At 44.9% G+C, this 27,309-nt stretch overlaps 1 protein-coding gene across 2 annotated transcripts in view; it reads right to left on the reverse strand.

Moving 5' to 3' along the window:
- The window catches only part of ppp1r17 (protein phosphatase 1 regulatory subunit 17), a 58,632-nt gene that overhangs the window by 25,148 nt on the left and 6,175 nt on the right, over positions 1 to 27,309 (reverse strand). For both annotated transcript variants that reach the window (XM_078398662.1, XM_078398661.1), the window contains exons 2-3: positions 16,925 to 17,028; positions 5,693 to 5,848 (exon numbers count right to left, since the gene is read on the reverse strand). In XM_078398662.1, coding sequence (XP_078254788.1) covers positions 5,693 to 5,848; positions 16,925 to 17,003 — 235 coding nt within the window. In that variant the 5' untranslated portion in view covers positions 17,004 to 17,028. The remainder of the gene's footprint in view (positions 1 to 5,692; positions 5,849 to 16,924; positions 17,029 to 27,309) is intronic.

A 27,309-nucleotide genomic window follows, 5' to 3' on the forward strand; every position in this document is an offset into this window, starting at 1 on the left:
TTAAGAACTCTATCTAGCTCTCTCTTGAATGTATTCAGAGAATTGGCCTCCACTGCCCTCTGAGGCAGAGAATTCCACAGATTCACAACTCTCTGACTAAAAAAGTTTTTCCTCATCTCTGTTCTAAATGGAGCAAGGAGCTTGTGCTGTACAGTTATAGTTAGCTGTATGTCAAAGGTTGTCTATTAAGAACCTTGTGCTCCACATCAAGGGATGCCTATCTAGGACTTTGTGCTGCAATTCAAAAGATGGTCAAGGGTCCTTGTGCTGTAGAGCTATCTTAACCTTTGTCATACTGCAGTTTCCACAGAGAGAGGACGCAGAGATGATAATGATATTTACGGAGTAATTTAACCAGGCACATGAAAATCAAGGAATAGAGGAACATGTGCAGGCAGATGATATTAGTTTAATTTGGGTTCATGGTAAGCACTTACATTATGGGGCAAAGAGCCTGTTCCTTTGCTGTGCTTTGCTATTCTATATTCTATATGCATTCAATTTGTTCACTGTGAATACATCTCAAAGATTGGTTTTGTTCCCTGTGAATAAATGTCATATCTGGAGTTTGCACACTGTTAATAAATCCACCCCCCTAGGAATTCTTCATCATTGATAAATCCCACACTCTGATTTGTTCATGACTAATACTTTAAGTCTTCAGTTGGTTTGCTGTTAACCTTATGCCATTGATTTATTTATGTTAATAACATTACGATTGTGATTCGTCTGTTGTTAATAATTCTCACGCCAAGGATAATTTGTTGATAAATTTTACAATGTTAATCATTCTCACACCAAGGTTTGTCCATTGTTAATAATTCATGCAGCTGGCATTTATCCATCGTGACTGAATCTCACAATTGTTATTGTAAAATTTTGTGTGTTTTCCAAACCAGTAGTTTGTCCACTATATATAAAGATTCCAGCTGGGATTTGCTTACTATTAATAAATATCAAGGTTGTATTATGTTTATTGGTAGAAATTCTTATAACCAGAACGTTGTATTGATAAGTCACAAAGGAAGCATATATCCCCTGTTAATAGCTGTCACATTTGCCATTCTCTCTCCATAAATCTCCCACCTCAGATTATCTAAATATAGCAATGCTATTACAAGTGGCCACTTTGGAGGGCAGTTAAGAATCAACCATTGAGGTGGTCGGATTCACATGTAGGCAAGATTGGTTATTGTTTGAAAAATTCTTCCCCAAATAAATTAATGAATATGAGAGATCATTTATGACAATCCAATTTTTCATTGTTTTCATTGCTAAGATTAGTTGGTGTTTATTTTTACCTTGACCAGATTATTAACAATTTAAATTTTGCATGATGGGAATTCAATTCAGGCTTCTGAATTGTTAGTCTGCTAACTTAACCTTTTCACCAGTAGCATTCCATCTACACTTCATGCTGCCTTGGTAAGGCCACCAGCAAAATCAAGGACCAGTCTTACCACGGTGATTTAGGTGTGAAGAGGAGATTCAGGATATCAGGTTACATGTATGCTGAAGGACATTGTAGATGTTGTAAAATATGAAGCCGTACCACTTTGATCAAACAAATAGAAAAGCAGAATCCTTCAGATGTTATTGGTGGGTGCTTCAGATGTTGTTTAGGAGAATCAGGATGCCGTTGGTACATGAATCACTGAAAGCACCATAGAGTCAGATCAAGTAATTGGGAATGTAAATGATATGGTGACCTTAATTGCTTAAGTTTTGAATACAAAAGAAAATACATTTTACTGAAATTATATAGGGTTGGTAAGAACCCACTTATCGGGATGCATCGGGTTGGTTTGGGAACGGCTCCATCCAAAACCACGAGAAATTGCAGAGAGTTGTGAACGCAGTCTAGTCCATCGTGCAAACCAACTTCAGTTCCATTGATGCCGTCTACACCTCACGCTGCCTTGGCAGCCACCAACATAATCAAGGACCAGACTCACCTCAGCCACTCCCTCATCTCCCCTCTCCCATCAGGCAAGAGGTACAGAAGTTTGAAAAGGCATTGCTCCAGATACACAGACGGTTCCTTCACAGCTGTTTTCAGGCAACTGAACCATCCTCTCACCAACCAGAGAGCAGTCCTGACCTCACATCTACCCCATTGGAGACCTTGGAAATATTTTAAATTGGAAATGACTGGACTTTATCCTGTACTAACATCATACCCTTTATCCTGTACATGAACACTGTGGACGGCTTGATTGTAACCATGTATAATCTTTTTGCTGACTGGATAGCACGCAACAAAAAAGCTTTTCACTGTAACTCGGTACACATGACAATAATAAACTAAATTAAACTACTCCAAAACTGATCTAAACGTTTGGAATAATACATTATGATGTTATCTCCCAACCTCAGAAAGGTTCACCAGATTGATTCCTGAAATTCGTCTTGTCATATGAAGGGTGATTATACATGCTAGACCTCTGCTCTCGAAAGGGTAGGAATCTTTGAAGTTCTCCACCAGGTGGCCTTAGGAAGCTCGGTCACTGAGTCTGTTCAAGCGAGAGATCAATTGATTTTTGACAATTGAGGGTATCAAATTATTTAATGGAAAATAAAACATAAGAAAAATAAGTTGACCATTTAGCTCCTTCTGCCTACTCTGTCAGTTGATAAGATCATTTTAACCGATCTCAGCACTATTTTCCAGCTCTAACTCTATACAATTTCAAATCTCTAAACCTACAAATCTATTGATGCTTTTACTCAGCAATTCATCCCCACATCCTTCTTGGGTAGATAATTCCAAAGATTCACATTAATCAGAATGACGAACTGTCTTCTCAACTCTATTCTGAATGGACAACTTTTATTTTTAAGATTGTGACTCCAGTAATGAGAACCATCTGTTCTACATTTATCCCATCAAACTGTTAAATGTTGTATATTTCTGTGAGATCATGCCTCTTTCCTCTAAACTCCATCGATAACAAGTCTAGTTAACTCCATCGATAACAAGTCTCTTAAGGATAGCGGAGTCAGGGGGTATGGGGAGAAGGCAGGAACGGGGTACTGATTGAGAATGATCAGCCATGATCACATTGAATGGCGGTGCTGGCTCGGAGGGCCGAATGGCCTCCTCCTGCACCTATTGTCTATTGTCTATTGTCTATTTACTTAATTTTCCTTATACAACATATAAGATAATTAGGGGATTGGACACATTAGAGGCAGGAAACATGTTCCCAATGTTGGGGGAGTCCAGAACAAGGGGCCATGGTTTAAGAATAAGGGGTAGGCCATTTAGAACGGAGATGAGGAAGAACTTTTTCAGTCAGAGAGTGGTGAAGGTGTGGAATTCTCTGCCTCAGAAGGCAGTGGAGGCCAGTTCGTTGGATGCTTTCAAGAGAGAGCTGGATAGAGCTCTTAAGGATAGCGGAGTGAGGGGGTATGGGGAGAAGGCAGGAACGGGGTACTGATTGAGAGTGATCAGCCATGATCGCATTGAATGGCGGTGCTGGCTCGAAGGGCTCAATGGCCTACTCCTGCACCTATTGTCTATTGTCTATTGTCTATTGTCTATTGAAATGCCTAACCCAAGAGGGCATAGCTGTAAGGCGAGAGGGAATAGGTTTAATGGGGATGTGTGGGACAATTGTTTTACAAAGATTGGGGGCCTGGTACGCACTGCCAGGGGTGGTGATGGTGGTGGTGGAGGCAGGTACAATAGTGGCATTTAAGAGGCTTTACATAGGGATATCTATATTTAAAAATTAAAAAAAATGCTTATTATATGGAAGTTCAGGGAATAGTGGAATATTGATCATGTGCAGGCAGATGAGATCAGTTCAGCTAGGCATCATGTTCAGCACAAACATTTTGGGCCAAAGGCCCATTACTGTGCAGTATTGTTCTGTTCTATATTGTCCAGGAAGTTGGTGAGGCTGCGTTCGAAGTATTGTGTTCAGTTTTCATATCATATCATATCATATATATACAGCCGGAAACAGGCCTTTTCGGCCCACCAAGTCCGTGCCGCCCAGCGATCCCCGTACATTAACACTATCCTACACCCACTAGGGACAATATTTACATTTACCCAGCCAATTAACCTACATACCTGTACGTCTTTGGAGTGTGGGAGGAAACCGAAGATCTCGGAGAAAACCCACGCAGGTCACGGAGAAAACGTACAAACTCCTTACAGTGCAGCACCCGTAGTCAGGATCGAACCTGAGTCTCCGGCGCTGCATTCGCTGTAAAGCAGCAACTCTACCGCTGCGCTACCGTGCCGCCCTAGTCACCCTACTTTTGGAAGGAAGTCAGAAAGCTGGAAAGAGGACAGAGAAGATTTACAAGGATATTGCCAGAACTTGGGCTGACCTACAGAGAGAGTTTGGGCAAGCAAGGACAAGAAATATGTAGAAAATCAGGAAGGGAATTGATAGAATGAACACTCATCGTCTTTTACTTGGGGTAGGGAAATCAAAAACCAGAAGGCATAGGTTTAAAGTTATAGGGGAAAGACAGGTACATAGATAGGAAACGTTTAGAAGCATACAAACCAAATACGGGTAAATGGGAGTATCTTAGATGAGGCATCTTGGTTGGCACAGACGAGTTGGGCAGAAGGGCCTGTTTCTATGGTGTATGACTCTAAGACTATATGATTCTATGTTATTAGCTGGGACTCCATTTACAAGAAGTTGCAGCCTTTGTGTTTTGCATTGTGGTAGCTTTAATACAAGTGAATGCATAATAAAAAATGGATACAAGTTAATAATACAAAACCACAAATGTGAAAAACCTTAATCAAACTGGAATTTCTTTTCATCAAACTGGAAAATTTAAAGTGAATTAATTTGAAATTCTTCATATCAATGCTGTTGACATTGTGCAGCTCCAGTGGCATATTATCTATCGCCTATTATATTTGAAAAGAGGCTTTTGTATACTGGCCCCTTCATGCTGGGGTCAGTTCTATATGCATATGCAAGAGTGCTCAAGGAAACTGATATACAATACTGCAAAGAAAATGATAACGCATCTGTGTGCTGGAGATACTCCGGTTTCCTTCCTGCTAAAAGAATAGTATAATTTGAAATGAGCAGAATTTCAGTACTCTCAATTAATCATATCATCATCATCATCATCATATATATACAGCCGGAAACAGGCCTTTTTCGGCCCTCCAAGTCCATGCCGCCCAGCGATCCCCACACATTAACACTATCCTACACCCACTAGGGACAATTTTTACATTTACCCGCCAATTAACCTACATACCTGTACGTCTTTGGAGTGTGGGAGGAAACCGAAGATCTCGGAGAAAACCCACGCAGGTCACGGGGAGAACGTACAAACTCCTTACAGTGCAGCACCCGTAGTCAGGATCGAACCTGAGTCTCCGGTGCTGCATTCGCTGTAAAGCAGCAACTCTACCGCTGCGCTACATTAATCTCAATTAATCATTAGACTCAACTAATAACCCATTAGATTTTTTTTTTAGATTTAGAGATACAGCGCAGAAACAGGCCCTTCGGCCCACCGGGTCCGTGCAGCCCAGCGATCCCTGCACACTAACACTAGAGTCATACACCATAGAAACAGGCCCTTCGGCCCACCGGGTCCGTGCAGCCCAGCGATCCCTGCACACTAACACTAGAGTCATACACCATAGAAACAGGCCACACAATTAGATTGAGTGGTAATTACATAAGTGCCATGGTACCTGGAATAAGAGGAGGGATATACTGCACGGGGGTGTCCTTTCTTCGTGGTTTTTTCTGCACAATCTCCTTTGTCTCATCTCCAAGTTTCTCTTTTTCAGTTTCTTCATTTATTTCACAGGTTTTTATTAGCTGCTCTGAAAGGTTTGAAAAATCATCTGTGAGGAAGAAATGTGAAGAGATACATTTAAATAAATTTCCCAAGGAAAACACCTTTTTCACTCAGAGTTGTAAATCTGTGGAATTCTCTGCCTCAGAAGGCAGTGGAGGCCAATTCTCTGGATGCTTTCCAGAGAGAGTTAGATTGAGCTCTTAATGATAGCGGAGTCAAGGGATATGGGGAGAGGGCCGGAACGGGGTACTGATTGTGGATGATCAGCCATGATCACATTGAATGGCGGTGCTGGCTCGAAGGGCCAAATGGCCTACTCCTGCATCTAGTGTCTATTGTCTATAATCATAAGGTGATAAGTGATAGGAGTAAAATTAGGCCATTCGGCACATCAAGTCTACTCCACCATTCAACCATGGCTGATCTATCTCTCCCTCCTAAACCCATTCTCCTGCCTTCTCCCCATAACCCCTGACACCTGTGTAATCATCGAAAACACAAACATAAACATGCCAGAAAATAACTGTTCCTACATCCACCCATCTCTTGTAAGGATTTCCTTTCTTCTAGTTTCTCCATCTCTGTTGCATCCATTCTCAAGATAAGGCTTTCTGCTACAGGACATCTGAAATGTTCTTCAGAAAACATCACTCACATTTCCTCCATTCGCTGGACCTCTACTCTTATTTCCTACCCCTCCACTCAGACAGCATAGAGACAGAGCTCCCTTGATCCTCACCTTTCACCTTTCACCTTATACCCTTTGAGAGCAGTACATCAAACTTTGTAGTTTCCGCTATCTGTAACAGGATTCCACCACCAATCACATCATTCTGTCCACACCCCTTTCTGCTTTCCCCAGGGACCTCACCCTCTGTAACTTTCTGGTTTGCTCTTTCCCACTAATACCGTAGCAGCTGGAATGATGGTCCCTACATCTTCTCCCTCAACACCATCCAAGGACCGAAACAGCCCATCTAGGTCAGACACAGATTCACATGTACCTCCTTCAACCTCGACTACTGCGTCCTCACATGACTTTGCAGCTCCTGTGTTCAATGCCCTGACCAATGAAGACAAACATGCCTAAGGACTTCTTTACCACCCTTTCTAAATGTGTCACTGCTTTCAAGGAACTATGCATTTATATTTCTTGGTCCATGGTCAACAGCATTTCCCAGGACCTTGCCCTTCACTGTGTCCCTCTGCCCTCGGTTAACTTCCCAAAATACAACCCTTCACACTTGGCTGAGTTAAATTCCATGTGCCATTCTTTTGGTCACTTCCTCAGTTGATGTAGATCCTGTTGTAACATTAAACAACCTTCTTTGGGAAACCTGAACTGCTGTGGGACAGAAGAACCAGGTAATGCCGACAGAAGTTCATCCATGGTTGTACACCAGTTGAAAAACCATGAGCTACTCATGTGTAGGAAAAAAACTGCAGATGCTGGTTTAAATCGAAGGTAGACACAAAATGCTGGAGTAACTCAGCGGGTCAGGCAGCATCTCAGGGGAGAAGGGAGAAGGAGAAGGGTGATGTTTCGGGTCGAGACCCTTCTTGAGACTGCTGTACATGAGCTACTCATGTATAATTTGGCATGGAAAACAGTCAATTACACAATAAACTGAAAAAGGACAAACAAAAATGAAAATCCCATTGTATGGTTGTTGCAAGCTGTTATCAGGCAACTAAACCATCCTATCGCCAATGAGAGAGTGGTCCTGACCTACCATCTACCTCATTGGAGGCCCTCAGACTATCTTTAATCGGTCTTTACTGGATTTTATCTTGAACTAAAGTTATTCCCTTTATCCTGTATCTGTCAACTGTGGATGGCTTGATTGTAATCATGTACAGTCTATCTGCTGACTGGAGAGCACGCACCCAAAACACTTTTCATTGTACCTCAGTACAGGTGGAAAAAGAACTAAATTAAGCTAGTGTTCTAATAAATCATGGAAATTTGATCTTTGTTGCAGGTAAATTTTTTGTGAGTTACACCACTTTTTTGGTTTGCTCTCTCAGTGAATTTCAACAAAACATTGGTGCTTGTATTCATCATTTTGGTCCTACAGTCCGCTGTAAGGTAGAGAAGAGGCTACTTAACTTGAAGTGATTCAGAACAGTTCCTAAGTGTAGAAAGCAAATTCTCGGCAGAAATGTCAAGAAAAACCTTTCCCAATTGCAGGTGAGTGAGATCCAGGTATTTATTACGAGTGAGAAGATAAACAAATTGAGAAGGAAGAAACTATGTGGAGTGAAGGAATGTCAGAAAGAAAAAAATATCTTCACAATTGCTCTCCAATAAGCAGAGAGCAAAGTCTGGTTTCAAACAGCAGGGGGTGCATGGATCCTGTCAGGTAACTTCAGGCTGCAAAATGAGGATCAAACTGCAAAATATTCTTTGGCTCAGAGACTTGTTGGTATGGCATAATTTTCAGCCCTTTGGTTCTCATGCATGCACAATTCTGAATTGTGAATTTAAATCACAACATTCTTCTTTTTCAGCAGTTGCTTAGGATTGGGGATGACGAAGGCCAGGCATGAAAAGACAGAAGGTGTGAGACAAACGGATTGAAAGCTTGAGAATGTGAAGCTGAAGGAAGGATTATAGTGGAAGGGGGTGCTGGGTGGGGGGGGGGGGGGGGCGGGGGGGGGAGGGAAGGGGGAAAATAGGTGCAAGTCCAGGTGGAGCATTTTGTGAAGAAGATAGAAGCAGATAGAGTGGGGCTGGGGAATTATGAGATTGGAAGCTGTGGAGGGGAGATTGCCAAGGTGATGAGATCAGAGACTGTCTGGGAGATGATGGCCAGGTTTACATCTGTGGGGGTCATGGCCAAGGGGTAGGTATGAGGAGGTGTACGAGAGATGGCGCCTGGCCTCAGCTCAGTAGAGACCAGCCTGCCAGAGTACAATGCATCTCCCTTGACAGCGGGTTTAATAACAATGTTGGGATTGTTGCTGAGTCAGTGCATCTCCTCTAACCAGAGATTTATGTGCACCTCCTCTAACCAGAGGTTCATGTACACCTCATGTACACCTCATCCGCTGCATCCTGATGTGGCCTTCCGTGCAACAGCAGTACCAAGCATAGACTCGGCAACCCGTTTCACCGAACACTTGCACTTGGCCCACCAAGGGCTATTGGATCTCTTGATTGCTAACCATTTTAACTCTTTTTCCCATTCCCCTGCTGACCTTACTGTACTGGGTCTCCTCCATTGTCAAAGTGAGGCCATGTGCAAACTGGAGGAACAACATCTCATATTCCGCTTGGGTAGCTTACAACCCAACGGTATCAACATTGAATTCTCCAATTTTAGTTAAGCACAATACCACTTCCTTCCTTCTCCCATTGGTCCCCTGTGCCCTACCTGGTCTCGCACCTATTTCTCCACTCCCTCCTTCCACCTACATCACTTCCTCTAGCTTCACAATTCATGACTCTTCAATCCTTTTGTCTCCCACCGTCTGTCTTTTCATCTCTGGCCTTTGTCCAGTCATCTGCCTTCACCGGTATTAGACTGATTGTGGTGGTGGGGGAAGGAAGAAAACTGGAAGAGAGGAAGGGCTATCACTTGCCAGGCTTTGTCATGCCCCTCCTCTCTTCCAGTTTTCATTCTTCCCCCCACCACCACAATCAGTCTGAACAAATGTCACAAATCAAAATAGAGGTGTATAAGATCATGGGAGGAATAGATTGGGTAAATGCACAAAGTCATGTACCCAGATGAGGGGTATCAAGAACCAGAGGACATAAGTTTAATGTGAGGGGGGAAAAGGTCTAATAGGAACATGAGGTGGTAGTTATATAGACTGAGCTGCAGGAGGAAGTAGTTGATTCAGATACTATTGCAAGGTTTAAGAAACGTTTGCACAGGTACATGGGTAGGATATGTTTAGAGGAATATGGGCCAAATGCAGATAGGAGAGACTAGTATAGATGAGGCAAGTTAGGCTAAAGAGCCTGTTTCCACACTGTTTAATTCTATGATTCTATGACTGAAATATCACCTATCCATGTTCTCCAGAGAGGGGACCTATTGTGTTCCTCCTGCACTTTAAGTCTTTGTTTGTTCTGGATGTACATATCATGAAATTCATTACATATGTATACTTCATTGCATTACTTAATGATTCATTGCTCAGCTTCTGGATGCGCACGTATGCATTATCTGCATACTTGATCAACAGGTAAATTTGGAGACCAGTGGCTTTGGAGTGAAGGTAATGTTGACTGATAGCTTCACATTTCTCCTGGTTAGGTGTAAACACCATAGTGATGTTAGTACTGATTCAATGTAGATTTGACACATCCCTTCACAACCATTTCCAAGTACATGTATTGCATCTTAACATCTAGTAGGCCAAGGAGGACTCTCATCACACCCTTTGGAAGTTTTCAAGAGACTACTGAAGCCAAACTTGGCATTTGTAGCTATGCATACAGGAGGCCTAGTGCTGCTTCTCATATCATAGGAGCAGGAGGAAAATACTCCAAAGTCAGCCTTCATTACCAGAAGGGGCAGTGGAGAATGTTACTGGCCAGAATGCTCTATTCTCTCCCCCTCCTTACCCCCCCAGCTTTCCTCAGGAAGCAGTGCTCTTAAGATAGACACAAAATGCTGGAGTAATTCAGTGGGTCAGGCAGCATCTCTGGAAAGAAAGAATGGATGACGTTTCGGATCGAGACCCTTCCTCAGACTTCCTCGGTCTGAGGAAGGGTCTTCACCCAAAACGTCACCCATTCCTTCTCTCCACCTATCCATGTTCTCAGAGATGCTGTCTGTCCCACTGAGTTACTCCAGCATGTTGTGTAGAACTTCAATTTAAACTAGCATCTGCAGTTCCTTCCTACATGAGCAGTGCTCCTATTTGTACATGTCTACTCACCACAGAGCCATGGCTGAAACATTTGACTGTGAAAATAACTATTTTGATTAGGATGATTCCAGGCAGTGGTTGGCTACTGTCATATACCATTACTTATACTGTCATATACCATTATTAAAGAGGTAATAACAGTGCATTTGGATCGCAGTAAAAGGATTGGTCCAAGTCAGCATGGATTTATGAAGGGGAAATCCTGCTTGACTAATCTTCTGGAATTTTTTGAGGACAATAGACAATAGACAATAGACAATAGGTGCAGGAGTAGGCCATTCAGCCCTTCGAGCCAGCACCGCCATTCAATGCGATCATGGCTGATCACTCTCAATCAGTACCCCGTTCCTGCCTTCTCCCCATACCCCCTAACTCTGCTATCCTTAAGAGCTCTATCCAGCTCTCTCTTGAAAGCATCCAACGAACTGGCCTCCACTGCCTTCTGAGGCAGAGAATTCCACACCTTCACCACCCTCTGACTGAAAAAGTTCTTCCTCATCTCCGTTCTAAATGGCCTACCCCTTATTCTTAAACTGTGGCCCCTTGTTCTGGACTCCCCCAACATTGGGAACATGTTATCTGCCTCTAATGTGTCCAATCCCCTAATTATCTTATATGTTTCAATAAAATCCCCCCTCATCCTTCTAAATTCCAGTGTATACAAGCCCAATCGCTCCAGCCTTTCAACATACGACAGTCCCGCCATTCCGGGAATTAACCTAGTGAACCTACGCTGCACGCCCTCCATAGCAAGAATATCCTTCCTCAAATTTGGAGACCAAAACTGCACACAGTACTCCAGGTGCGGTCTCACCAGGGCCCGGTACAACTGTAGAAGGACCTCTTTGCTCCTATACTCAACTCCTCTTGTTACGAAGGCCAACATTCCATTGGCTTTCTTCACTGCCTGCTGTACCTGCATGCTTCCTTTCATTGACTGATGCACTAGGACACCCAGATCTCGTTGAACTCCCCCTCCTCCTAACTTGACACCATTCAGATAATAATCTGCCTTTCTATTCTTGCTTCCAAAGTGAATAACCTCACACTTATCTACATTAAACTGCATCTGCCATGTATCCGCCCACTCACACAACCTGTCCAAGTCACCCTGCAGCCTTATTGCATCTTCCTCACAATTCACACTACCCCCCAACTTAGTATCACCTGCAAATTTGCTAATGGTACTTTTAATCCCTTCGTCTAAGTCATTAATGTATATCGTAAATAGCTGGGGTCCCAGCACCGAACCTTGCGGTACCCCACTGGTCACTGCCTGCCATTCCGAAAGGGACCCATTTATCCCCACTCTTTGCTTTCTGTGACAAGTAAAATGGATGAAGGAGATCCAGTGGATGTAGCGTATTTAGACTTTCAGAAAGCCTTTGATAAGGTCCCACATGGGAGATTGGTGAGCAAAATTATAGAACATGGTATTGGATGTAGGGTATTGATGGATAGAGAATTGGTCGGCAGACAGGAAGCAAAGAGTAGAAATAAATGGGTCCTTTTCAGAATGGCAGGCAGTGGTAAGTGGAGTGCCGCAAGGCTCGGTGCTGGGGCCGCAACTATTTACAATATATATTAATGATTTGGATGATGGAATTAGAAGAATTCCTTCTAGCAAGTTTGCAGATGACACAAAGCTGGGTGGCAGTGTGAACTGCGAAGAGGATATTAAGATGTTGCAAGATGACTTGGACAGGTTGAGTGAGTTGGCAGATGCATGGCAGATGCAGTATAATGTAGATAAATGTGAGGTTATCCACTTTGGCAGCAAAAACAAGGAGACAAATTATTATTTCAATGGTGTCAGATTAGGTAAAGGGGAGGTGCAGTGAGACTTGGGTGTCCTTGTAGACCAGTCATTGAAATTAAGCGTGCAGTTACAGCAGGCAGTGAAGAAAGTTATGGGCTTCACAATGAGAGGATTTGAGTATAGGAGCAAAGAGGTCCTTCTGCAGTTGTGTAGGGCCCTGTTGAGACCACATCTGGAGTATTGTGTGCAGTTTTGGTCTCCTAATTTAAGGAAGGATGTCCTTGCTATTGACGCACTACAGTGTAAATTCACGAGGTTAATCCCTGGGATGGAGGGACTGTCATATGAGAAAAGATTGGAAAGACTGGGCTTGTATTCATGAGTTTAGATGGATGAGAGGGGATCTTATAGAGACATATAAAATGATAAAAGGACTGGACAAACTAGATGCAGGAAAAATGTTCCCAATGTTGGGGGAGTCCAGATCCAGGGGGCACAGTCTAAGAATAAAGGGGAGACCATTTAAAACTGAGGAGAGAAGAAACTTTTTCACCCAGAGAGTTGTGAATTTGTGGAATTCTCTGCCACAGTAGATAGTGGAGGCCAATTCACTGGATGAATTTAAAAGAGAGTTGGATAGAGCTCTAGGGGCCAGTGGAATCAAGGGATATGGGGAGAAGGCAGGCACAGGTTACTGATTGTGGATGATCAGCCATGATCACAATGACTGGCGATGCTGGTGCGAAGGGGCAAATGGCCTCCTCCTGCACCTATTTTCTATGTTCTATGTTCTATGTTCTACTTATGTTCAAATTAGAACATAAAACAGTACAGCACAGGAATAGATACTTTGGTCAACAATGGGTGTGCTGAACATGATGCCAAGACCAACAATTATCTGCCTGTACATAATCCAAGTCCCTCCATTGCCTGCATGTCCATGTGCTAATGCAAAAGCCTTTTCAATGCCACTATTGCATCTGCCTCCACGACCACCCCTGGCAGTGCATGTCAAGCACCCACCATCCCCTGTGTAAAAAAATCACCTCTTTTAAAATTTGCCCCTCACACCTTAAAGTCATGCTCCTCAGCATTTGATATTTCCATCCTGGGACAACGGTTCTGACTATCTACCCCATCTATATCTCTCATAATTGTATATCTATCAAGTTTCCTCTCCTGTTACAGAGAAAACAAGCCAATTCAGTCCAACTTCTCCCTGTAGTTATTACCCTTGAATCCCGGCAGAATTCTGGTAAACTTCCTTTGCAGCCTCTGCATATCAATTTCTGCATCTCTACTCTATGCACATAGAATTGTGCCTTATCCATAGAATTGTTTCAATGATTCTCTTCTGCTTTCTCTTTAAGTTCTTGCTAACTTTGTAAAGTACACTGCCTAGAGCTGATAATACTCCCATTGTGCCTAAAGTAGTGTTTTATTGTGACGATCACAACATGTCTTGTATTCTTTGGTATTTATTCACAAAATGCTGGAGTAACTCAGCAGGTCAGGCAGCATCTCGGGAGAGAAGAAATGGGTGACGTTTCGGGTCGAGACCCTTCTTCAGACTGATGTCAGGGGGCAGGACAAAGGAAGGATATAGGTGGAGACAGGAAGATAGAGGGAGATCTGGGAAGGAGGAGGGGAAGAGAGGGACAGAGGAACTGTCTAAAGTTGGAGAAGTCGATGTTCATACCACTGGGCTGCAAGCTGCTCATGCAAAATATGAGGTGCTGTTCCTCCAATTTCCGGTGGGCCTCACTATGGCACTAGAGGAGGCCCATAACAGAAAGGTCAGACTGGGAATGGGAGGGGGAGTTGAAGTGCTCGGCCACCGAGAGATCAGCTTGGTCAATGCGGACCGAGCGCAGGTGTTGAGCGAAACGATCTCCGAGCCTTCGCTTGGTTTCGCCGATGTAAATAAGTTGACATCTAGAGCAGCGGATGCAATAGATGAGGTTGGAGGAGGTGCAGGTGAACCTTTGTCTCACCTGGAAAGACTGTTTGGGTCCTTGGATGGAGTTGAGGGGGGAGGTAAAGGGACAGGTGTTGCATCTCGTGCGGTTGCAGGGGAAAGTGCCCGTGGATGGGGTGGTTTGTGTAGGAAGGGACGAGTGGACCAGGGAGTTATGGAGGGAACGGTCTCTGCGGAACGCAGGGAGGGGATGGGAAGATATGGCCGGTGGTGGGGTCCCATTGTAGGTGACGGAAATGTTGGCGGATGATTTGTTGGATCCGCTGGCTGGTGGGGTGGAAGGTGAGAACGAGGGGGATTCTGTCCTTGTTGCGAGTTGGGGGAGGGGGAGCAAGAGCGGAGCTGCGGGATGTAGAAGAGACCCTAGTGAGAGCCTCATCTATAATGGAGGAGGGGAAGCCCCGTTTCCTGAAGAATGGAAATAGTGACTCTTTCATTGTTTCTGCAGCTGCATCTAACTTGTAAACTTTAAAACATTCTCAATACTTTTTGAGTGGATTCATCCAAGTAAATACTGGTAGTATTCTTCAATGTCACAGGATCTCTCTTATTCAATATATTATGAGAGTATCCTTCAGTGTTTTTGAGTAAACTCATCCAAGCAGGTGGAGGGTGATACTTGACATCTTGACTACAACCGTGTTCTTCATGAGAAGAATTAAGGAGTTCAGGTTAGCTTATTGTCACTTGTACCGAGATACAATGAAAAGCTTTTTATTGTGTGCAGAAAGACAATACATGATTAGTTAGGATATAAATCTTCAACACAGAACATTCTGCCTCTAAGGCGTTCTTAGAGTCATAGTAATTCCATGTCTAGCCCAAGGAAACTTCAGATTAATGCTCAAACTTCAAATGTTTCTGGTGGACTTTCAGCAAATGTAATGCACATGAATGCGCATGAGTGGAAATTAGTTGAAGATCAATTTATAATGTGGCATAAATATTATTTGCAACTCAACTCAGGCAATCAAGAGCTAATTGATTTACAGACCCACACTGAAAGTCAATCAGCTGAAAGTCAATCAGCTCTTGATTGCCTGATTCTTTTTGCCTTGTTGATACTGCCAAGACTCCTCATTGAAAATACAGAGTAATTAATTCAGTCCTTATAGCTTGACCAGAGAGAGCCTTCACTGTTGATACTCCTATTTCTCTTGGGTCCTTTCTTCTTCCTGTTGTGCAGCTACACTTAATGCCACTGGTCTCACTGTCACTAGAATGTCACTAGATTATCACAAGACACAGTGAATGACAACAATGAAAAAGTCTTTCCTTGGAAAATACACCCCTGCATTGGTCCAGGAATCAAAATCTGTCCTCCACGAACCTATGCAACCAAAGACTCTTGCCTGTATGATATCATGGTCGGTATCATACCCATCATGGAGATAGAAAGTAGACCGGCTGATATTTAGGATGGGCAGCCAACTCTTCCTTTTATACCAAAAATCTAAATAACACAATCAGTTCTGTTGTAAGTACTCCCTCAAATAGTTGGGGGTTTAACTTGGTTTAAGTGTGTATATGCTGATAACTGTTGACAATACTGATATTCAAATTGGAATATTAAGTTCTTTGTTTGTTGTTTTTTGTTATTTCTCTTCCCTTTCATGTCCAAATATAAATAACTTTACTGTCAAATTTTCCAGTGGAGGTATAGTTTATAACTGAGAAAGTCAATCAACTGGAATGGGTATAGGTGAACTAAGAAAATGGGCACCAAGTGGCAGATGAAATTTAGTGGCAGATGAAATTAAAGTGATGTGCAAAATTAATTTATTTTGCAGACAAAGCAAGGAGCGGCAAAAAGCCAGTTCTGTGCAGGGGCTTAGGAGATCACTCTTAGAGATTTTTGAATGTGACTTGAAAAAAATTGGGTTTCATAAACAGATGTAGAATATAACAGCAGGAAAATTACCTTGAATCGTAAGTCTCGATGAGGTTACAACTAGAATAGCATCAAGTTCTGGCCACCACTTAGGAAGAATATGATGCTACTTGAGAGGATGCAGGTGAGATTTAACAATGCTTTCAGGAATGAGGGATTTTAGCTACAGGTTTGGGAAATTTTATTATTGGATACAGCAATTAATGAGAACATTGTCATCTGCCATCAGTTTTACTGCATTTATGTAAACTTTCTTCTTGTATGTATTAACAACCAATCTAAATACATTGGCAGATTGATCACCCTTTCTGTATTGCCTATTCAGCAAATGCATATTATCTATTGCAAATGCAAATAACCTATATTTTGTGCCAACCATATTGGCGATTGTAGTACATGGACTGTGAATCAAATTTGTACTTTGAGCTTTTGAAGAGATGCGCCTTCCATCTGTGTCTCCATCTGGCGAGTTTGCCAATTTCATACCCTGAAGCAAACTCCACTCATGTTTCAAAGGAACATCTTGCACTCTTTCAGCTTGAATGATCAAATCTTTTTTCATTGGTGTGATGAACTGCCTTTGTGGACATCACACCAGATTAATTACCTAAGTGCTTGCATAGCTGATTGCTGCTGTCAGGCATGTCATCTTGTGCTTCAGGTGACCACACGTACTCTGTTGCCATGGTGATTTAGATTCTTGTTTTAAATCTGCAATGGAACAGAGTAAAAAAACAGAGTCAAATGAAAAATTCAACCCAGTTTGCAAAAAATAATTAATGTATTAACTTATGTATTAAATGTGAGAAGCAATGGGTAGTTTAGTCGAAGTCCCAAGAATTAATGCATGTCATTATCTGAAGTGTGGTGGAGGCAGAAACTTCCACCATATTTAAAATGTACCTGGTTGAACACTTGAAAAGCTATGGATTAAGCGCAGGACCATGGAACCTAATTGGAAAGCAAGTAAAAACAGCACAGCCAGTTACTCCAGCATTTTGTGTCTATATTTGGATATAAAATTGGATGGGCGTGGTTAGAGGTGGTATGAGAGGATAGACACAAAATGCTGGACTAACTCAGCAGGACAGGCAGCGTCTCCGGAGAGAAGAAATGGGTAATGTTTCGGATCAAGACCCTTCTTCAGACTGAGGTATTGAAGGGATGTTTTTCAGATGGGAGGCCTGTGACTAGTGGTATACCTCGGGGATCAATGCTGAGTGTTGTTTTCCATATATATTAATAATTAGGATGCGAATGTGGGTGACATGATTAGTAAGTTTGCAGATGACATCAAAATTGATGGTATAGTGGACAGTGAAGGATTTTATTCATGGGAGGTTGTTATGGGAAATTGTTATGATGTTTATCGACATCAGGATCTTGATCGGTTTGGAAAGTGGGCAAATGAATGGCAGATGGAATTTAATGCAGACAGGTGTTAAGCAATGCATTTTAGGAAGTGACACCAGGACAGGACGTCAATGGTGAATGGCAGGGCTCTGGGTATAGCTCCTTGCACCAAAGGAACTAGTTCCTTGTAAAACAAAGGAACCTAGGGCTACAGGTACATAGTTCCCTTAAAGAGGCGATAGAGGAAGAGGATGGTGAAGAAGGCCATTGGCATGCTTGCCATTATTGGTATAGACTCCATTTCGACAGTCTGGGTGGAACCTGGGTCCCCGGCATTGAAAGGCAGTAACTCTGCCGCTGCACCACTCTGCCCCTGATCTGGAGCAAAGTGATGGAATGGACTGTCAACAGTAATTTCAAACAGAGCTTAAAACAATAACTTGTTTGGCGATGCGCAATTTGGCTTCAGGAAAGACCAGCTGCCACTAAATTTCTTTGCATTCTTCGCATATATATATATATATATATATATATATATGTAGAAAATAACTAAATTCCAAAGGCAAGGTAAGACATGGACCTACAGCTCTGTCATTATGAATCATGCTGCCTCGGTCCATAGTCTAACATGTCCAAACATTCCTGGGCCAGATGTAATAGAATCAGAAATTTACAATGTAACAGCAGTACCTTGCGCGCAAGCCTGCCACATTGACACAATTTAAATCTAGTTCACTGCTTCTGGGTTCTGTGTCATTCAGGTATTTATTTTAAGCCGGTGAACTTTGGTTCCACCACCCTTTCAGGCAGTGAGTTTCAGATCCCCATGCTTGGTAGAGCTCAAACATTTCCTCTCAAGTGTCTTTATACCACGTCTTCAAGTCGAGTTTATTGTCATGTCCACATGTAAGATGAGGTACAAATAAGTTGAGAATATGCGGCAGTATATCATACACAAAATCATAAATTAGATACCAATTACATACAAGTTCTGCAAAACAGTGAAACAAATAATATGGCAAGTAATAACAAGGCATAAGTGCAAACATACACAATTAGAAAACGAGTCCATGGAAGTGCAAGAAGTAGACTGTAATGTTCTGTTGCTGAGGTAGTATTAGGGTTGTACAGGTCAGTTCAAGACCCTGATGGTCGTAGAAAGTAGCTGCTCCTGAACCTGATGGGATGGGACTTTGGGCTTTTGTGCCTCCAGCCGGATGATAGCAACGGGAAAAGGGCATGTTACGGATAGTGGGGATCTTTGATGACAGATGCTGCCTTCTTGAGATAATGATCTATGTAGATGTTTCAATGGTGGGGAAAGCTGTGCCTGTGATAGCTGAACACACAACTTACTGCAGCCTCGTGTGTTCCTGCCTATTGCAATTGCCATAGCAGCCCCTGATGCACTAAGTCAGGATACTTTCTGCAGTGCCTCTGGAGAAATTTGCTAGTGTATTTCGCAACATGTCAAATCTCTTTAACCTCCAAGAAAATAAAGATGCTGGTGTGCCTTCTACATGTGCCGGGCCCAGGCCCATTCGAGATTTTAACACCCATGAATTTAAAGCTGATAATTATCTTCACTGCCAAACCACCAATGAAAACAGGTGCGTGGTCTCTTGACTTCCCCTTTCTGAAGTCAAAGATTAGTTCCTTGGTTTTGTTGATGCTGAGTGAGAGGTTGTTGTTGTGGCACCACTCAACCAGGTGTGACCTAGCTCTCTACTGTATGCTGACTCATCACTCGTGATTCGATCAACAACAGTGGTGTCATTGGAGATTTTGTAGGTGGCATTGGAGATGTACTTAGCCATACAGTCATGGGTGTAAAGAAAGTAGAGCAGGGTAAGCATGAGGCCTCGAGGTACACCAGTGTTGATGGTCAGAGAGGAGATGTAATTACTAATATGTTGAGGAAGTCAAGGATCCAGTTACAAAGGGAAATGCAGAAGCCCAGGACCTGGAGCTTGGTGATGAGTTTAGAGAGCATGATAGTGTTGAATGTGCCACAGAAAGCTGTGGAGGGCCAAGTCAATGGAAATTTTTTTTGAGGCAGAGATAGATTCTTGATTAGTACAGGTGTCAATGGTTATGGGGGAGGGCAGGAGAATGGGGTTAGGAGGAAGAGATGGATCAGCCATGATTGATTGGTGGATTAGGCTTGATGGGCCGAATGGCCTAATTCTGCTCCTATCACTTCTGACTGTATGACCTTATGAATGCTAAGCGCAACTGATAAATAGCAACCTGATATATATGTTCCTGTTATCTAGATGGTCCAGAGCAGAGTGGCGAGCCAGTGAGATGGCATCTGCTATTGATCTGTTGTGGCGATAGCCAAAGTGAAGCACATCTAGGTCATTTCTGAGGCAGAAGTTCATTAAGCAACCTCTAGAAGCACTTCATAATGGAGGATGTAAGTGGTAATAGATATTTGTCATTGATGTAGGTCACCATGCTCTTCTTGGGCAATGATACAATAGTTCCATTTTGAAATGGGTGTGAGCCTTAGAGCACAGAAGTGAGATGTGGAAGAAGTCCTTTAATACTCCAGCCAATTGGTTCATACCGATCTTTAACACTTGACCAACTATGCAGTCTGGCCCAGATGCATTCCATGGATTGACCTTCTAGAAGTTAAACTCGGATGTCAGGCTTTGAGACTGAGAGCAGATTCATCAGGTGCTGTCAGAATATCATGTAGGAGTTGTGTTGTTCTCCCTTTCAGGGTGTTCATTAAACGCAGTAAACTCAACTGTAAGTCATATGACATTGCCACTAATGCTACCTGGGTTCACTTTGTAGGAGATGATTGTGTGTGACCCCCGCCATAGCTGTTGAGCATATGACTCTGGCTTGGCCTGGAATTGTCTCTTTGTACACTTGGTGGCTTTCAGAAGCTCAAACCATGTATGATACTGGATCTCCTGTCTTAAACACCTACATTTATCTACATTCCTAGTTATTGTCTTGTCTGCTATTCCTGTTCTCTTTCTTAGGTTTCTCCTAATTGTATCCTGCCACAGTCTTCCTTGTTCCAAATAAAACAGCCCCACACACATCACATTATGCTGACTCATCACTCGTGATTCGATCAACAACAGTGGTGTCATTGGAGATTTTGTAGGTGGCGGGGAGCCCCGACCGCCCCGACGTGGCAAGTTCAACAGCCTGACCTCGGGAGAAGACGGCAGGGAAGAGAAAATACATTTTGGCCTTCCATCACAGTGAGAAGGGACTGGAGGAGACTCACTGTGATGGATGTTTCTTTTTGTTTGGTGTTAGTGTATGATTGTATGTGTTATTGCATTTTTATTGATTATTCTTATTGGTCTTAGTGTTTCAACTGCGGGTAATGTTTCATTTCACTACACATTTATGTGTATGTGACAAATAAACGACTATTGACTATTGACTATATTGATTACTCCTCATCCAGTCTAACCAGGCTTTTGTGCCCTGGTAACATTCTCCATGCAGATTTTACATCTATCTTCTGCCTCCAAAGTCAAGCTAGTATTTGGTCTCTAATAGTATTTGGTCTCTAATCTACTCTTTTCCCTCACAATTTATTGAACGTTTGGGTTTTCCTTGATTTTATCTGGAAATATTTTTTCTTTCATCCACTTGCCTTTCTAACATCCCTTTTTAATTTCATCTTAGCATCTTTTACAGTCCCTCCAGTTTTGCAGTTTTGAGCACTCGGCACCACGCTTTTGCTTCATCCTTCCTTATATGCTCTTCAGCATTGACAGGCATCTCGGATTAGGCATTTTCCTTGATCCTTTCATGGTTATATGATTGTTCTGGACCCCCAAATGTTTTGCATTAGTCCGACTTCAGGTATATGATTCCAGACAATTTATGCCATGTCATATCTCAATACAGTGAAATTGTCCTTGCCCCAATTTAGAATTTATACTCCCCATTTACTTTGCTCACCTTTCATAGCTACATTAGATCTAAACTTAATTGTGATCACTGAACCCATGTATTCTCCCAATGCCACCTATTTGATTTGACCAGATTCTTTCCTGAGAGCTAGGTTTATGTTTATCCTCTCTCGTTGGGCTTGCTACATACAGATTAAGATTTGTCTTGAATGCATTGTATGAATTCTTCTATTTTGTTTCCACTGGTGCTATACCCGACAAGATTACGTTAGCTAAAGTCCTTAGGTTTTGCTGTGTTGTTCTTTTCATACTTTTCAATTTTTTGCCCATGTAGAATAATGCGTTATATGACACATTCAGTTCATCAAGTTCATGCTAACTCAATCTAATATTATTGGATTAATTTACTGACTTCACCCATATAAATACATTTCGAATATATTAATGATGGCAACTCACCACAGAAAGAACAGCACCCATTATGAACCAAAGGGACTGTCTGTGTGTGGAGTCAAAGGGCTGAGTGAGAACTGGGTGAATAAATGCTTCTCATCTGAAATCACTAAGGAGAAGGACATTGTTGTTGAAAAACTTTTGATCCGATGCAAATTGACTTAGTAACAGTAGATAAAAGACTATGGTGGTTGTTTATTTTTGTGATTGGAACCCTGTGTCCTTATCGCCTACCACAAGGAATGGTGTTGAGATCCCACCGTTGGTTATGTATATTAGTAACCTGGATAAGTGTAAGAGGTATGATTATTAAATTTGTAGATGGTGGGGTTGTTGATAGAAAGGAGCATTATCTTTGGCTACAGGAGAATATTGATCAGTTGTAAAATGGACAAATCAATGGCTGATGGATTTTAATCCTGTTAAGTGCAAGAGGTGTACTTTAGAAGGACTAATATGCATAAGATACACACAATTAATTTTAGGGTCAGAGGCTATATTGAGGAACAGTGCTTACACATGTAAGGATCGCAAAAGGTTAAAGTGGTGAAGAAGGCATACAGAATAAGTCTCCATTAGCCAGAACATTAAAAAAGAGAACCGGGGGATTGTGGTACAATTTTATAAAATATTGATTAGTTCACAACTGCAGTAATCTGTACAGCCCTGGTTTCCACACCATAGGAAGGATATAATTGGACTAGAGAGGGGGGAGAATATTGTAGATCAGTGCATGTTCCTTTAACATAGTGACCTCACCACTACTAACCACTCCCCATTGTCTCTGGTATAATTGTAACTTCCCCACCTCCAGCTCGCTCTCTAGTGCCAGTGATGACCACGGACAGCTAGGGCATAATGTATGTGTAGTGTCATTAATAAACTTATATAGTAAAAGACTCTGCCTACGAGTGGCATCCTTTTACATGGTGTCAGATCGGTAGACTTGCGTCTCCTGTTTATCGGTTTTTAGTTTATCATTTGTTTCTCCCAATTGTGTCCCCTCCTTCCACTTTGCCATGTCTTCCTCGTGTCGTCGTCCGGACACGCTCGTTTTCGATGAGGACATAGTGCACCGCTGGACTGTCTTCCAGCGGGACTACGAACACTATATAGCGATTGCCTATCCTGATGCAACTGCTGCGATAAGAGCTCACCTGCTCCTCAACCTGGCTGGTCCGGAGGCAATGGAACGCTATGCGTTGTTCCAATTCGTCCCTCCGGAGGACCGCAACGACCCGGTATGTCTCATGGCTAAGTTCACTGCCCCGTGCGATATACCCACCAATAACATTATCGAACGTTTCAAATTTTTCTCGCGGCGTCAGACTCCAGGGGAGCACGTTGACGCCTTCATTGCATCTTTACGACATATGGCTCGGCGGTGCCGCCTTCAAACGATTACACCCGACGAGATGATCAGGGACGTCCTGGTCAACGGTCTCCTAAACTCTAAGCTGCGGGATGAGCTCCTGATGAAGCCTGACCTGTCGCTGACGGACGCCATACATGCCGCACGCATGGCCTCTGCTGTTGGCTCAGTATCTCGGCCGGCGCCCCAGGACATAAATTTCACCGGCCGCCGGCGATTGAATGACCCGCAGACCCGGGTCGCCCCCTCCGCGCCCGCTATGGTCACCCCTCGCAGATGCCCAAACTGCAACTTCTCGTCACACAGGTATAACGTTTGCCCAGCGCAGGGCAAAACTTGTAATTCCTGCGGGAAGCAGAACCATTTTTCTGCAGCTTGTCGTTCTCGTGGGAGACCTGTCCCTGCTCCTAGAGGGAGTCTAAACAACCTTGCCAACGATGATAGCGAAACCGGTTCCCGGAACCAACATGAGGTACTCCATGGCTCAGATACGACTTCCTCCCATGGAGACTCTCTGGTGTTTTCGCTCTTGGGAGCACCTGCATTGATAACGGATCCATCCGTGCATGTTACAGTCAATGGACACTCCTTCCCTGCCAAGGTCGATACTGGGGCGTTTGCAAATGTTATGTCTGTGCGCCTCTTCAAGCAGATAAGTTCGGGGGAGAGGGTTACTCCTGACAACTCCCGCCTCCATGCCTATGGGGGAGGCGTTCTGATTGCCGTGGGAAAGGCAACGGTTATCTGTACTGTTCTGGAGACCTCTCGGCCCCTCACGTTCCTCCTGCTAGCATCTGAAAACGTCACCCTGCTGGGCGCCCGTGCATGCCAGGACTTTGGTTTGGTCTCATTTCACCGCGACATCCACCTGGTGCAGGCCCCCATGGACCCCCTGATCGAGTACCCTGACCGATTTGATGACGTCCTGGGGAAGCTGCCCTGTGCCTACAAGATCGTTGTGGACCCGGGGGTCGACCCAGTGGTCAGACCGGCCCACCGTGTGTCTTTTGCCATGAAGGGCCGCGTGGAGTCCACACTACGTGGCATGGTGGACATGGGCATCCTCAAGGAGGTGAGTGCCCCCACCCAGTGGGTCTCCACCATGGTGGTCGCTGCCAAGAAGGACGCGAGCGAGATCAGGATCTGCATCAACCCCAAGGACCTGAACCTGGCTATTAAACGCCCGCACTACCCCATGCGGACGGTGGAGGACGTCGCGGCACAGGTCGGTCCAGCCACGGTTTTCTCGGTCCTGGATGCCAAGAGCTCCTTTTGGCAGATACCGCTGGATGCACGTTCCTCCTTCCTGACCACCTTCAGCACACCGTTCGGCAGGTTCCGTTTCCTCCGCATGCCTTTTGGGATCAACTCGGCAAGCGAGGTTTTTCAGCGTACGATGGAGCAGCTGTTTGCTGGGTTGCCATGCGCCATCATCGTGGATGACATCCTGGTGTACGGGAGGGACGTCGCTGAGCATGACCGACACCTCCGCCAGGTCCTGGACAAGGCTCGTGAGATCAACCTCAAGCTTAATCGAAGGAAGTGTCGGTTCCGCGTTGAGGAAGTCACCTACGTCGGCCACGTTTTCACGGCGGGTGGCCTGAAGCCAGACCCCGCGAAGACGGCGGCGATCACCGAAATGCCCGCTCCCACTGACGTGCCCGGCCTGCAGCGCTTCCTGGGCATGGTCAACTACTTGGGTAAGTTCATACCCGACCTCAGCGAACTGAGTGCCCCCCTGAGGGAGCTGACCAAGAAGGACAATGCCTGGGTCTGGCTCCCGCACCACCAGTCGGCCTTCGTGGCCCTGAGGTCCAGACTCGCACGGACCCCGACTTTGCAGTTTTTCGACCTGAACAGGCCAATTGTCCTCACCTGCGATGCATCTCGGTTCGGCCTTGGTGCTGCCTGCCTGCAGCTCTACGACGACCGACAGCTGCCCGTCTCCTATGCCTCTCGCACAATGACCCCTGCTGAACAGCGCTACGCGCAGATTGAAAAGGAGCTCCTTGCCGTGGTGTTCGCGTGCTCCAAATTCAGAGACTACGTTCTGGGAAAAACTTTCACCATCGAAACAGACCACCAGCCGCTGGTCTCTATTTTAAACAAGCCCATCCACGCAGCCTCGTCCCGCTTGCAGCGAATGATGCTGCAGCTGCAGCGTTTTACATTCGAAATCGTGTACCGCAAGGGCAAGGAGATGTTCGTGGCAGACACTTTGTCCCGTGCCCCACTACCTTCCATTTCCCGCCATCCGTACGAATCGGCTGACCTGATGGTGTTGAACGTCAACATCGTTCCATCTTGGCAGATGCAGTCCCTGGTCACACACACTGCCGCTGATCCGAACCTTCAACAGCTTAAGGGCGTCATCCGCCGTGGCTGGCCTGAACGACGGTCTTCCCTGCCGGCTGGTGCCGTGCCCTACTTCCTGGTTCGGGATGAACTGGTGCTGCACGCGGGCGTGGTGGTGAAGGGTCACAAGGTTGTGGTGCCGGCTGCGCTGCGAGATCACTACTTCCACACTGCCCACAACGGACACCCAGGGGTGGAGGCCACGTTATCCCAGGCCCAAGCACAGTTTTACTGGCCTGGCATGGTCAAGGAGATCCGGGACAGGGTCTCCGCCTGCGCTGCCTGCAACAGCCTATTACCTCATCAGCAGCGCCAGCCTCTCCTGCAGCAGCCGGCTCCCGAGTTGCCATGGATGGCTGTTGCCGCCGATATTTTCGAGTGGCGTGGCAAACACTACCTGGTATTGGTGGACTCCTACTCCAGCTGGTTCGAGGTGGACCTGCTGCCATCCCTCACGTCTGCTGCCGTCATCGGGAAGCTTCGCCGCCACTTCTCTACCTTTGGTTCCCCGGCATCTCTCCAGTCCGACAACGGCAGCCAGTTTACCAGCGCCGAGTTTGCTGTTTTCGCAAATCGGTGGAACTTCCGCCACATCACCAGCAGCCCCGAGTACCCGCAAAGCAATGGACTTGCAGAGCGCGCTGTCCGCAGCGCTAAGGAACTGATGGAACGTTGCCGGCTTGACAGTTCGGACTTGTACCTTGCCCTCCTCAACCTCCGCAACATCTCCCGGGACCCCGCGCTCGGTTCCCCTGCCCAGCGCCTCATGTCCCGCACCACTAGACCCCCTATCCCCGTCTCCCAGCAATCCCTGCAACCCACGGCTCGGAGCCCTGCCGCTGTCAGGGAGCGCATCACTGAAAAGCAGCTCATTCAGAAGCGCTCCTTTGACAGGTCGTCCCGTCCCCTTCCACCTTTGTTCGCTGGCCAGGTTGTCCGGATGGAGTCGACCTCCGGTCACCACCGGCTGGCCGTGGTCGTCGGCAATGCTGACTCTCCACGGTCGTACCTGGTCAACTACGAGGGCACCGTGTACCGTCGTACCCGCCAGCACCTGATGCTGGTAAACGAGCCTGCACCGCCTCCCGCGATCCCGTATTCACCTCCCGTCCAGTCCGCGGTGCCTGATGTGCCTCCTGCTCCGGTACATCCGCAGTCGCCCCAGCAACCTTCCCCTCCCTCGCCTGCGCGTGCATCGCTTCCCAGTCCTCCTCCTTCCCCTGGTTCCCCAGCCTCTGTACCCGCACCCGTTCATGCTGCTCCTTCGACCGGAGGGGATGGTGGGTTGCGCACCCGCTCTGGGAGAGTGGTCAGGCCGCCTGTCCGGTACGGTGTGTACGAGTAGTCTGCTTGTAGTTTGAGCCTAGCGCATGAGCCGTGGTCACTTTGTTTCCAAGAGGAAGGATGTAGATCAGTGCATGTTCCTTTAACATAGTGACCTCACCACTACTAACCACTCCCCATTGTCTCTGGTATAATTGTAACTTCCCCACCTCCAGCTCGCTCTCTAGTGCCAGTGATGACCACGGACAGCTAGGGCATAATGTATGTGTAGTGTCATTA

The sequence above is a fragment of the Rhinoraja longicauda genome, chromosome 4 (genome assembly GCF_053455715.1).
Source record: "Rhinoraja longicauda isolate Sanriku21f chromosome 4, sRhiLon1.1, whole genome shotgun sequence".
NCBI lineage: Eukaryota > Metazoa > Chordata > Chondrichthyes > Rajiformes > Arhynchobatidae > Rhinoraja > Rhinoraja longicauda.